Source organism: Pseudonaja textilis, chromosome 1 (assembly GCF_049901715.1).
Source record: "Pseudonaja textilis isolate UNSWEBS1 chromosome 1, rPseTex1.2, whole genome shotgun sequence".
NCBI classification, from domain to species: domain Eukaryota; kingdom Metazoa; phylum Chordata; class Lepidosauria; order Squamata; family Elapidae; genus Pseudonaja; species Pseudonaja textilis.
In genome coordinates, this window is record NC_141990.1 from 220,931,406 (window position 1) to 220,945,644 (window position 14,239).

Below are 14,239 nucleotides of genomic sequence, written 5' to 3' on the forward strand. Positions count from 1 at the left end.
TTAAGGCATGGAGGATAACAACTATATTATTGCCAAATCCAACATTTTCTCTAGTGCTGGGTTTTTCTTTGTTTTATGGTATGTCGGTCTTTAAAAATATGTTTGACTTTTGGTAAAACAAACAGAAACCCTCTAGATCCTTGGTTATATATGCATATTGAAAATAAATAAAAAGTGCAGCCCAAGTAGTAATCTGCAAAGTGTACATAAAATATATTTGACTTTTGGTAAAACAAACAGACACCCTCTAGATCCTGGGTTTTATATGAATATTGAAAATAAATAAAAAATGCAGCCTTAGTCTGCAAAGTTGTAAATATGATACAGTCACCAGCTATGCAGCTATCACAGCAAGACTTATATTAAATAACATGGAAAGGGGACTACAGGGCTGAAGGAGGAAATATAAATTTGAAGGCTGCTGTGATTAAATAGAGTTTCTGATTTGGTCTGAAGATCAGACCCTCAGGTCTTGCTCATTTCTTTAATCCTACTGTATTAACATTCCAGGAAAGTTGGTAATGTCCACAGAAATGCCAGTTAGGTAAATGCAGCTATTTTTCACCCAGATAATTCTTGTTTTCCCTCCACTTCCATTAGGCCTTAGTTCAACATAAACAATGAATCAACAATGAACAACACATTAACTTATGAACAGCATATGTTACCATGGTTCCTATTTTAGAACAGTGAGCAATATCTAAAAATGCTTCTCTCCTTTTGCTTCTTTCATCCCAGCTCATTCATGTCTTACCCCCCCAATGCAGGAGGCCTGTTACTTGGCAAGCCAAGTTAATAGCTAATGGACTGAAGAATTGTGGCCTGGAAGGGCCAAAGGTGGAAGTTCAGCCCAAATAGCCAATAAAACGAACAACCAAAAGAAAGGGAGGAGCTGGAAAGAATCTCTCCTGTTGCTAGGCCATTTTCCAGACAGGAGTGCAACATTAAGGGAAAGGAAGAAGTCAGCAGCATGAGCAAAGCCAACAGAGCCTCCCAAAGCATCCTGTCCCTTGCTCAAATAGAGCCCAAATGGCCTCCCTGGCCTATAAGTTGCTTATTGGCTTTGCAGGTGAGTATAGTTACTAGGAGGTAATAATTCAGTGGAGAAGAATCGAGACTCTCCTGTGATAGGTAGTGGCAGGTGAGAAATTGTTTCTAATGAATTGGAAAGTGATTTCAGCATGTTGGTTGTCCAGCATTAATCCTGATATGCATGTGTGTCACGTTAGTAAGGCAAAATCCATGGAGTGTTTTAATTATTGGCTGATTATTATTATTAACTGATGAGCTACACCTTGATGTGTTACTCTAGGGGTAGGGTAGAAATTATAGGTCTGATTGAAGATGTCGGCCAGCAATTCTGGAAATTGATAGACAAGTCTTCTAGATACACTACTGTGTTGTCTTATGAACAAAGACACTAGCTTTGTAAAGGTGTGTGTGTGAGAGAGTGCTCTACTCTAGCCCATTGTTCCTTCTCTCTAGCATCTCCTGGTCCAGGTGTCTTTCCTCTGCGTGTTTCATTTTCTCTTAATTGCCAAACTGCCCAAGGAGCAACTGAAGGAGACTCCATCTTGGGATGGACTTCTAGCACACAATCTCTTTGCCTGTGGCATCTCTACGGCCATTCAGTGTAGTATGGGTACCAGGTAAGATGGTTTTAATCCCTTTTTCCCCATATTCCCATAATCTGCCAAGGATACCTTCTGCCAAGGATTCTCCCAAGGTGATTTGGGGCTAGTCACTACCCAGCTCCAAAAGGTTGCTGTTGAAATATAGTTGGAGGAGGGGGGTGTTTAATACTGTCTAAGAGGAAGAGCTGCCCATAGGTTTGACAAACAGATAAAATAAAATAGGCAATCCACAGTGGCAGAGCTATTGGCATGGAATTATGTCATGGGAGGCTGAGGAGAAAGGAGGGTAGGCTGGTTCCTGCATTCTACGCCTTTCAGGTTATGATCCTTTGTGCTGCTGTTCTGGATTTTTACATTTTGCAGCCTTCCAAGACTGGGACAGGATGTCAGAACAACTAAGGAACAACCAGTATGTTTACTCTTTGTCCAACAGCTAGGAGACCATTGGCCCCATGATCAAAGGAGATGATCAACATATCCGATATGGATGTATTTTGTACTACATAAAAAAGCACCAGTAAAACTTTTACTGAAGAAAACTTCCCTCAGCCTGGGAGATAATTGTAGGTCTGCTTCAAATGTTCAATTTCAGGAAAAGATTGGTCAAAAAGCAGCTCCAGGTTGATATGCAGCTCAAGATACATTTGAAAGATAATGGATTTTCTGGTTCAATTTCAGTCAAGCTTTCAGCCAATAAATAACATTTTCAATAAAATATCCTGTTTTGCAGTCTTGATTAATGACCTTCATTAGATATGGGATAGGAGAAAGAATGGCCTTCATCTGGACCTCTTGGAAGCTTTGGGTACCATCAACTATAGCATCTTTTTAGAACCTCTGGTGGAATTGGGGCTTGGAGCCATTATTTACAGTGGTTCTAGTCCTTTCTGTCAGACTGTGCCCAGAAGGTGGTCCTGGGAGACTATTATTCAACAGAACAAAGGCATATCCTTCTTGATTTTCTGGATAATCATTAACAGTTTTAAAAAGGAAGATAAAAGCTAAGACAAACTGATAAAAAGAAAGGGAGGAAAAGAAAGACATCAAAGAGGAAGCTAAAAGTGCAAGAAATAAAAATAAAGATATATATATATATATATGTTGTGTGGAAGGATGCAAACTGTCCCAAGGGATTGCAACTGGTCTAAGAATTCCACAGATAACCCAGATGCTAGAGAAAGGCAGCATATATATATGTTATGACTCCCCTTCGAAATTCAAATGAACAAAACAGAAAGCAGCCGTTTCACAATTAAATCAAACGGAAAGAAGTCTTACAAGATAACGGCTGGCAGAAACCACAGCATAAATCTTTACTCTGTCTGGCAAACCAGTCCTGGCAATAAATCTTCAGCCTCAAAGCTCTTTGCTGTAACGTCTTCACTCAAATAGTTATTTTGTTCCTGGCGAAATGTACCAGCCCAGCTGTGTCCTTTTATACTCATTAAGGCAACGTGCTAATTTATTGACTTGCCCTTCTCATTTGCTCCAGCTGATTTTGCCTTTTCAACCGTCTTCTATTTTTTACATTTAACCACAAATTTTCCAAGTTCTCATCTCCACTAGAAGACTCTCTCAAAACTTCCCTGTCAGCCATTCCCGGCTGTTGATCAGATAAGGAACCAGAGGAGGTCAAAGGTCCTGACAATTCTAATACATCAGGTCTGTCGTCCTTTGTCACGTCCATCTCCTCATCCTGGTTATCAGTCCAATCAGTAAGCCAGGCTGGTTCATATTGTTCTGACATAACCTCTTCACTTGAACTCATATCAATCACAGGAGCTGAATCCAAGCCCGGAGCCACAACATATATATATATAAATCCCCCCCCAAAAGTTGTTGTACCTTATATAATCTTATGTTCCTAGAAGTTTAGGAAGAATATAGAAAGGATATTTTGTGTATCTGGAAAACTAACTTTGGAGATGGATAATAACTCCTCCGTTTAAGTTGCCACCAGTCTTTCCACATGTTTATTGCCTTTGTCATCCCTGCAGATTGCCTCTGGTGCAGGCTCCGTCATTTGAATTCCTTATCCCAGCCATGGTACTGACTCAGCAGATGGCTCCTGTTCATCTATCAAAAGAAAACAGTGAGTTATAATCTACAGCACCTACTACTGCTCCAAAAAACATATCACTAGGCACAAGGCATTGTAATGACAATAGCAAACCTGGCAGGATTCCCTATGCCACTTTCTTTGGATTTAGCAAAACTTGTCATTTTTGTCAGTGGAAACCAGGTGGTGATGACAGGTATCTGATCTCATCGTAAATCCATCCCTTAGAAAACTAATGTAAGCATCTCATATTATATCAAGACAAAATGCACACCTTGCCTTGTCCAATCAGTAGAAAGGCCATCTAAAGCAGTCTTCTGTTTTGAACTGTGCTCCCTGTACAGGTAAAATATGGAAGGTAACAGCTGCCTTTTATCCTTACCTTTTGATACACCATCTCTATTTTTTTCTTTCCTTCCTTCCTAAATGATGAAAAAGTTTTAATCAGAGGACTGTAGTTAATATTTTCAGTTATTGTTTCGGTTCAGATTTTGTTCTATGTGCCCTTAGATTTCCATTCTTTCATTTAGAATCTTTTCTCCAGTCAATTCTATAGATTTCTTTCGCAAGATATTGAATTCTGGGGTTTCCCCCTTTCCCTAATATTATTTTTATTCTGAGAACCCAGTACAAATTTACATATCCTCCTTTTTCATCTAGGTACTGAGGCTTCTGAAATATGTGCTGGGCTAGGCTGTGAGAACACAAGAAACCCGATGCAATTATTCCATGAGGTTGGTAGGTTTGGACTGTCAGAGAGCAAGAGAACAATTTGGTTATAATGCCAAAGCTGTAGCTTCTTGACAGCAAGAAAGGAAATAGTTATCATGTAATGGTTGAAAGGTGAAGAAATGGCTAGACTTTTCTCTTGCCAAATTGGTAGGTTGTCTGAATGTGTTCCCCCTCCCCGCCCCCCCCAAGTTAATCTATTTTGTCTGCATGGAAGTAGAAAGATGGAGCAGCAATCATGAGAAGGCATTGTTATCCCCCCCTCACCCCATCCTCACAACTCTCTTTCAGATTAGGATAAATGTAACTGGCCAAAAACCACTCAGTGAGCTTTAGAGTTAGTGGAGATTTGAATTCAGGCCTCCCTCGGTCCTAAATCAGCATTCCAATTCTGCTTCCCCAATGTGAGCATGCTCCCAGAAATTACCAGATAGTATGACCATTACTGAGAATTTTGAGAGCTGAAATCCACACATTGGGACTGATGAAATTGGTAAGTGGTGCTGTATTATTATATTGCTCTGGCTTTTCTGCAGTAATAAATCTTATAGCTTTAATAATATTTCCTCTCTTTTCCCCCAGATTTCAGGTGCAGTACTAGTCTCTGGTCTAGTACAGATACTGTTGGGAGTGTCTGGAGTCTGTGGATGGATTGTCCATCATTGTGGCCCCATGGTCCTGGCCCCAAGCCTTTCTGTTATTGGACTTTCAGCTTACAAGCCTGCTGCTCTACTCTGTTCTGAGAACTGGATAATCGCAGTGCTGTAGGTTCTTCAACACTCTTTCCCTAACTCTTTTCAGAAAACCAGCCAAATATCAGATACCTTTTTCAACCATTATCTGGCAACCAGATGTTCTCTAGAAGTGGCATGAGTATTCCAGCTGATTGGTTCTCTCAGCAGAAAGCTCTAAGAGGGCTTCTTAATGTTGAAATTGAAATTCAGATGTTCTTAAAACACAATATGTTTCTCATTTTTAAACATTCAGCTATGAAATTTTGAATTCCACAAAACTTTTTGTGAGGTAGTGGCTGACTTTAGAATTTTAGAATTCTTTTAGAATTCTTTTAGAATTTGAGTTTCCCTTTTAGTAATATAAGCACAATTTAAATATATGCATTACCCTCACATATACTTTTAAATGCAAGATGTGCAAAATTCCACATTCTTAACTATTTTTGTGTGCTTGGCATTTCTCTAAATGTACCGCCTCTAATACCAGAATAGGTATTTTAAATATATATACCTTAATGCCCAGATATCCTCTTTGTGCAAAGGGGAAAAGGTTGTGTGTAAGGATGCTTCTGTTTGTGTCTTTCACTGCAACTAAAGAGAGTAAAGCTCCTGTATAGGCAGATCTGTGTAAGACCAAGTTCCCTCTTCCTTTGGCAGTATATTACACACTCTCATCTATTCTATCATCTTTTTCAGGATTGTGTTGCTGTGTATTTTGATATCCCAGCACCTGGCCTCTTGCCGACTGCCTCACTGTCAGTGGAGCCAAACAAAGGGACTTTCTCTGACATTTGATGATCCAGCCCTGCACATGTTTTCGGTATCAATTCATGAGTTATGAGTTAAAAGTCAAGAATCAAACATCAGTGCAATAAAACAAATGAAAGGAGGTGATATCCTGGAGATCAACATCCCAATATAGTAATGCATTTCACTCTCCTCTCTGAATCCAGGATTTGGGGAAACAGCTATGTTTTCAAGGTCCATTTAAGAGATAGCAAGATTGGGACTACTTAAACCTTCAGAGTGATTCCCATTAGGTCACATCGGAGGATGCTGTGTTAAAGATGGGTGGATCATGCCTACTTAACAAATGGGGGTGGGGGGAATTGAAGACTCAGCCTCTATGTTGAGAAAGAGTCGTCTCACGCTCACTTTATATTTCCTGCAGGTTCTGCTGCCTTTCTCTAGCATCTGGGTTATCTGTGGAATTCTTAGACCAGTTGCAATCCCTTGGGACAGTTTGCATCCTTCCACACAACATCTTAACTTCAGCAACAGCACTCTGCAGTCCCCATGGTTCAAAATACCTTACCCAGGTTAGTGAATTGGACAAGCCAGACTCTGCTTTTCCCTTGTGCTAATCTTCAGATTCCAATTCCTTTCTCTATTCCAGGTGAGCAGGGCTGGCCAGTGCTTAGCACCCATGCAATTGGTATTGGTGCTGCCATGGGGGTTACTGCAAGTGTGAACTCCATAGGCTGCTACCTGATGTGCAGCAAAGCCCTAAAGAATCCACCCCCACTGCGGCATTCATGTAACAGAGGACTCTGTGCTGAGGGCCTTGGTAGTCTCCTATCAGCTGTGCTGGGATGCATGTCTGGAACTGCCTCCAGTATGTCCAACACCTGTGCCAGCAGCCTGACTCAGGTAACAGTATGGGTTGGGGCCATGGGATTGCTCAGTGCAGAGATCTCATATGGGAATCAGTAGGTACCTACCCTTAAAGAATGGGGACATCAGCCCAGTTTCAGAAACAGCCTACAATATTCTCCATTTGCATATGAAGATATAGTGTCTAGGCTCATAGAAGAACCTAAGCCTGAATACAGTTCACCTTTTGTGACTTAGAATGTTTTAGGATTCCATAGATTTGCATTTTATAGGCCACAGTTCTTTGGTAAATGTTGTGTGAACCCACCCAGGTGAAATATATTTCATAACCATCCATGGCTAAATATCTTATGTGAACATAGGCATTCAGGTAGATAATGACTATCTTTTTACATTTTTTCCCGTAAGAATAGGCATATAACGATTTATTCTTTTTGATTTCTTTCACTTTGGGCTTGCCATGTTCATTGAGCTGAACATACTTTACTAATTTTATGTCATTAAATTATTATGATGCTACGGTTATAATCCATTTTTCCTTTGGGAATTCAAGTCAATTTAATATGGAATTTCTCTCCAGTTTTTAACTTAACAAGTTATTGTTAACTTAAATTTAACAATAACAAGGAAGAGCATGATTTTGTTTGAGTTAATAATAATACAGTAATAGTTAATAATAGTCATGGTAACCATGAGATTTCCACAATTTGAGCTGCAGGAGGAAGAACATCTGAGCCCATCCAGACATTGCGGGGAATGGGAAATGCCAGAGTAGTACAAAGTGAAGATTCCCACACAGTGTGACACGTGCTCAAAAATCTGTTTCCAAACTAATGCGATTATCACGTAACTGAAGTTTTTTTCCCCTGTTTGCTTCATTTGATGGAGTCCTTTTACTCTGAGCTTCAATTTTTAGTTTACTGGCATGTAGAGAGATCTGTAAGATAATGTCCATGAGGCCAACTTAGTAGGAGATGAGCTTTCATTCTGTTTTCTATTTCAGGCTACCTCATTTCGCTCAGTGTGGATTGGGGCATTGGCATGCGTAGTGTTGGGCCTCTCTCCTCGTCTCATGGGATTTCTTACCACCATCCCTCTTGGAATTCATGGTAATAAATTCTTTCTGTATATCTCCCTGGGCATAGATTGGGGGTATCGTGGACCATTACCTGGTTATTCACATCAGTGAGGTAAAATGGTCCTGCCTCTTTTTTGAACTGTCTTGAATACTTTATTTGGCCAAGTGTGATTTGACACACAAGACATTTGTCTCAGATGCAGAAGCTCTCAGTGTATATGCAAAGCAAGAGAGTAATTGTAATCACAATAATAATACCAATAAGAGAGGGGAGTGAGAAAGATAATAAGAAAGATCAGTAATAATGCTACAGCCATATTACGTGGGTAAATATACATAGACATTAGACAGCACTGGGAGAATTAGGTGTTCAGCAGATTGATGGCACAAGGGGGGAAAAACCTGCCCCAGTGAATAATTATTAGGGCCTGCAATGCCCTGTACCACCATCCTGAGGGGAGGAGTTGAAACAGTTTATGTCCAGGGTGTGAGGAATCTACAGATATCTTCTAAGCCCTCCTTCTGACCTTCACAAAATACAAATCTTCTATAGAAGGCAGGCTGGTTGCCATTGTGGTTTCTGCAGTCTTAACTATCAGTTGGGAGTACCTGTTCTGCTTGATTATTGTACCTAAATCAAAATTAAAAAACAACAACAGGTAATTCTGGAACTTTATTTCTGGAGACAGGAACTCTCCATGGTCATTTTTAGCAGTGCTCAATTCCCAGAAAATGTCAGGGTGCACTCCCTGATTGTGCATACTTCCTGATAATTTTTAAAACTCACTCTGTGTTAGGACTCCGACATGCACCCCCATTCAAATCATATGTCTCTAGCTGCATCTCTCAGAGTGAAAAAGATTGATTTATTAGGCGTTGACATGTCAGGTTTCCAGGTTGCAGTCGACTCTGACACATCATTCATTTCACCCATGACCTCCGCCTTCCACCCCACCCCCTGGACAAATCCATAGTCAATGAGACACATCCATAGCCAAGAAGCATCAATTATGCTCTCCAGTAATAATTTTGCCCACCAGAAACTTTGGTTACCAAAGTGATCCCTTAAGGAATGCACTGCTTTCCCCCTTCCCTTTCTGTTGACACCTAAAAAGAAGTATTTTTTAGTTTGCATTCTGTCTTATTTATGGGATATTATGGGAACAGAGGTATTATAACAGATTTCTATTTGTAACACTATTTGCAACAGCCATTAGAATTTTTCCATCTTTTTTTTTTCTTACCATAATGATTGGTAGCATCAGGAAATGGCCATCTAAAATTACTCTTTATTTTACTACTCTGTCCTAACATCAAATGAATTCTGTTCTGCTTTTTTCATTCATGGGGGATCTTTGATCGCTGATGCTGTCTTCAGGAGGAGTGCTTTGCGTAACATACAGTGTAGCTGTGGGCACCGGTGTCTCCTACTTCCAATACACAAATATTGATTCGGGCAGGAATATCTTCATTGTGGGTTTCACCATGTTCATGGGACTTCTGGTTCCAAAGTGGCTGTTTGGAGCACCTGGATCCCTTACTACAGGTACTGGCTGTGGGGTGGAGTGGGGTAAGGATTTCTACATGCTCAAAGCTTTAAGAAGTATAGCAAGACAAATTAAAAAGGCATGATTTTTTTAAAACCAGATGTTTTATTTTAATGACTTGTTTCATTCCCAACCAACAAGTCTATTTCTAATCCTGGCCTATAATAAGAGTTATAATCAAAATATCTTAAATCAGCACATTTAAACTCTGCCTGTGTTAATACATTCTACAAGTAAACTAGAATTAAAAAAGAAATAAAATCACTCTTAAAAGTCACTGAAACATGTTACTTTCCCAAGAAAGTACATGTGTGAACTGAGTCTTTTAACTGCAAGTAATTCTTCATTAAGTTATAATAATGAGAAAACTTAGAACCATCAAACAATTAAGTGTTCCTTGATTCAGGCTGCTGAACTAAGCTATATTGAAATTAAATGAGTTTAGCTAAATTGTTCAAGATGTTATCTTTCCCATATGAAGCTTCCTAAGTGTGAAGATGTGCAGATTGGGCTTTATTTGTGTTATCACTCATTCTGTGGAGATTTAGATCTTCCTGGCTGTAGGATTATTCTTTAGGAATCCCCTTTCAAATGTAATTGCTAGGCAAGCTCTATTTCAGCAAATATCTTTTTTTTTTGCCACTTCTCTTTTTAATTCTTTGCTTTTGGATTAAATTCGATCAACGCGGGAAATGTTACATATAAAACATCAGGACATGACATTGTTAAATTAATAATGATGCTCTTTCTACAGGCTATATCCCATTAGACCTCTTTCTGCTTTCTTTGTTGATGGTTCCTTCTTTTATAACTGGATTCCTATCCTTCTTCTTAGAAAACACAGTCTCAGGTGAGGAGACAGATTTACTTATTCTGAATAGTTATTGAGACAGGTTTTCTAAAGTTACTCATAATTTAATGTTATTTAATGTCAGAGGACAATAATTGCTGCATGTAAAATATTTATATTTATGGCTATTCTGGTAAGACTTTTGGATTAGTCACATTGCTGAAAATTCTTTGTATATTTATTGATTTATTGATTAATAACTGTTAATTTTAAGCTTATTGGTATTTTGATTGTTATTCTGAAGGTTGTTTTCTCAAAGTGTTTTAGAGATGGGACATAACTGTTGCATTCTTTGAACAGAAGCGTACTTGCCTAGACTATAAGATATACTGTTCTCAGTTGAGTCACCCTTTTAAAAAATTCTCTCCTGAAATGTTAGCAAGGTATTGTTATCAAAGGCAGCAAGTCAAAACAACTTTTTTACCAAATTTAGATACATTTGATTTTTAGCTGTTTATGGACTTCTTTTATTTGCTTACAACAGCACTTTCTGGCTAATTCAGTTTTAACATTGCAAACTGCTTTGAGGGTCAAAAGATGTAATTTATATTATTGTACAAACAATGAAAAAGATGTGGAGCCATAATACTCAAAGATAAAATGTCATCATAATTACAACTTGTATTTATGGATATTTTGAATTGATGTGATCATTTTTTCAAGGTACTCTGCAAGAGCGTGGACTACTCAACCCTTTGTCAACAAGAAATTTAGAAACTGGAAGCAACTCGCTTCAACACAGAAAAGATGAGGATTCTGCACAAGGATGTAAACTACCTTTAAACCTACAAAGGCATTTGCCGCCAGCATGGTGTAAAGGGTTTCCTTTCTGTCTTCTCTGTTCCCTTGAGAAAAGCGAACAGGAAACTATGAATCATTATCCGTTATCTGAAGAACTGCACCATTTAGATGAAGAAACCACAGATCTACTGGTGAAAAGGGAAACCGTGAAACTAGAGTCAGAAATAGAGCTGGAAACAGAAAAAGAATTTAAAATTATGCAAGGGAATTTGGAGAATCATAAGCATGGTAGATCAGTGGTTCATGAGATAATTCCTCTCTGTTGATTTAAAAATAATCCTTTTTCCTATAAAAATATTCTACAGACTATATAAATTACTTTGAAATTTCAAACATTTTCTTTGCAAACTACCTTGGGGACAAAAATAATGTGACAATCTTAAACATGTATTTTAAAATTCTTCCTTCAGCATTTCTTTCCCTGAGCTATTTGTTCGGTTATTTCCAATTTCCCAACTTCCATTAAGATATTTTATTTTTCTGCTTGAGTGAATAGAGTTACTCCACACTAAAGTGGACAGTGTGCAAACCTAGACCAGAATTCTGAGCCCAATTATATTAAAGTGCTTATACTGGATAATGAATCTTGTTCTGTATTAACATTCTCGAAGACTCGCGTTCTGATTGGTCCACCCAGACCGCAATCCGATTGGTTCGAGGAACGCCTGTGATTGGAGCGCTAAGAATCTACCGCGATTGGCCGAGCCGATCGCGGGAGATTCAAAGCGCTGCCATTGGCCGCCGAGCCGCCGGCCGGCTGTATAAAGCCAAGCGGCTCACACGCTTTAAACTGTCCTTGTTCAGAGCTGCAATAAAGAGCTGATTGTTCACTTTCGCATCTCGCCTCATATGTGACCCGATCCACCGATCTAACACTGGCGACGAAGGTGGGATCGTGAGGCGAGAACCAACTAGCACGTGGCAAACGGTGATTGGCGCCCTGCACAATGGCCAGCACCCTGCCGCCCGCTCCATTCGACCCAGCAACCGAAGACTGGGAGTCATACATCGACCGCTTCCAGATGTTTCTGGAATGCAGCAACCTCAAAGACGCCAACGGCCAGAGGAAACGGGCAGTATTCCTCACACACTGCGGGCCCGCAGTGTTCAAAATGGCCAAGGCGCTGGCAAAGCCCGCCGACGTCAAGGAGATGGACTGGGCTGACCTCGAGCCCATCTTGCGATGCCATTATGCCCCTACCGTGCCCATCCTCATTCGTAGGCACGACTTCTACCGCCGAGATCAGCGCGAAGGCGAGACCATCGGCGACTTCGTGGCCCAGCTACGGAACCTGGGAGGCCCCTGAGAATTCCGCGACCTGGACCAGGCACTTCGGGATCGAGTCGTCCTTGGACTCCGAGCCCCGTGCTGCAGAGCCAGCTGATGGCCAAAGGCAACATCTCCCTCGCCGACGCCCTCGCCGAGGCCACCGCCGCCGAGGCCACACGCCAGTCAGCAGCCCGGATGAGGCAAGCCAACACGACTGAACGGCCACTGACCAACGAAGCGACCCCCACCACCGCGAAGCCCGGGGAATCCAGCCGTCGAGAAACAACCACGCATCATGGCGACCTCGAGCCCCAATCCGACACCGAGGACGACGACGACGAGGAAATCCATCGGCTACAGACCGAGCGCGACCGCCGGGACCGCAGGGGACGAAAGTCGGGTTTCCACTGCACCAGCTGTGGCGGTGATCACCCCCGCTCCGAATGCCATTTTCTCGACGCCATCTGCAGGCATTGTGAGAAGCGGGGGCACATCGCCAAGGTGTGCCGCAACAAAAAGAGCTACAGCCCGCAGCGACGAGGAAACAGCCCACGACGACGAGACGCGCCCCCCCCAGGCACCGAGACCGACCGACTGAGAGCCGGTGGAGCCGCGACAGCCGCAGCAGATGATCAGCGAGGCACAGCGGCGCGAGGAGACCCACCAGACGGTCGTCATCGGCCATTCATCAACCACGGACGCCCGGAAGGTACACGTGGCACTGTGCATCGAGGACCAGCCCTGCGAGATGGAAGTGGACTCCGGGTCCTACCTCTCAATGGTCTCTTGGCGCACAATCAAGCGCCTGGTCCCGACCATCCGCCGCAACGAACTAGACGACCAGAAGCTAATCCTGAAAGACTACCAGTGAAACCGCATCCCTGTGGTCGGCATTGGGCACTTTAAGGTCACATTTAAGAACCACACCGACATCTTGCCACTCACAATTGTGGACCGGGACCGCCCCAGCTTGCTCGGCCTGCAATGGTTCGCCCCGCTGGGCATCGAGGTGATGGGCATCCATCATACAGACGACGCCGACTGGGAAGCGACTCTCGTAAGGGAATTCCAGGAGGACAACTCGCTAGGCAAGTACCGAGGGCCCCCTATATCCTTCAACCTTAACCCTAACGTCGCACCAATCCGCCTCAAACCCCGGCGAGTGCCTTTTGCACTTAAGCCGAAAATCGACGAGCAACTAGACAAGCTCGTCGCACAAGGGATACTAGAGCCCATCGACCATGCCCGTTGGGAAACGCCCATAGTTACCCCCATCAAACCCGATGGCTCCATCAGAATTTGCGGGGACTACAAGGCCACCCTCAATCACGCGCTACAGCAAAGCGCCTACGCCGTCCCAGTAGTACAGCACCTTCTGCACTCACCGGGGGGAGGCCGGGTCTTCGCAAAACTCGACTTGGCACAAGCGTATCAGCAATTGCCGGTCGATGCGGAGACAGCCGAAGCGCAAACGATTGTTACACACCGGGGGGCCTTTCGGTGCAACCGACTCCAATTTGGAGTCAGCGTCGCTCCAGGAGTCTTTCAAAGTCTCATGGAAAGACTCCTCCAGGGAATAAAAGGGGTGGTTCCCTACTTCGATGACGTGCTGATCGCAGCCGCCAACAGAGAACAATTGAAGACCCGTTTAAGGGCGGTGCTTAACAAATTCAAAGATGCCGGCCTTAAAGTCAAAAGAGACAAATGCCAGCTCCACACCGAGAGGGTCGAGTTCCTGGGGTACCTCCTGGACCGGCACGGAATACACCCAACTGGGAAGAAACTCAGAGCCATCAAGGAAGCCCCCACACCAACAAACAAGGCGGAACTACAGGCATTTTTGGGACTGCTTAATTTTTACAATGTTTTCCTACCCCAAAAGGCGACCGTGGTGGAACCCCTACACCGGCTACTCGATAAAAT

General features: G+C 42.3%; 1 protein-coding gene across 1 annotated transcript; it reads left to right on the forward strand.

Moving 5' to 3' along the window:
• The first annotated feature begins 862 nt into the window (after positions 1-862).
• SLC23A3 (solute carrier family 23 member 3) lies at positions 863-11,621 on the forward strand. Its single transcript, XM_026708010.2, has 12 exons — positions 863-1,069; positions 1,486-1,649; positions 3,632-3,726; positions 4,354-4,427; positions 5,005-5,186; positions 5,853-5,976; positions 6,328-6,475; positions 6,553-6,806; positions 7,774-7,879; positions 9,227-9,394; positions 10,150-10,245; positions 10,909-11,621. The coding sequence occupies exons 1-12, from the start codon at positions 971-973 to the stop codon at positions 11,310-11,312; spliced, it is 1,914 nt and encodes a 637-aa protein (XP_026563795.2). The 5' UTR covers positions 863-970; the 3' UTR covers positions 11,313-11,621.
• The last annotated feature ends 2,618 nt before the right edge of the window (positions 11,622-14,239 follow it).

Bases quoted from the DNA above. Each gene is read 5' to 3' on its own strand.
- SLC23A3 (XM_026708010.2), top strand. From the start codon at position 971: ATGAGCAAAGCCAACAGAGCCTCCCAAAGCATCCTGTCCCTTGCTCAA. The intron at 3,727-4,353 runs GTGAGTTATAAT...TTTTTCATCTAG, and splicing joins TCATCTATCAAAAGAAAACA to GTACTGAGGCTTCTGAAATA. The intron at 5,187-5,852 runs GTAGGTTCTTCA...CATCTTTTTCAG, and splicing joins AACTGGATAATCGCAGTGCT to GATTGTGTTGCTGTGTATTT.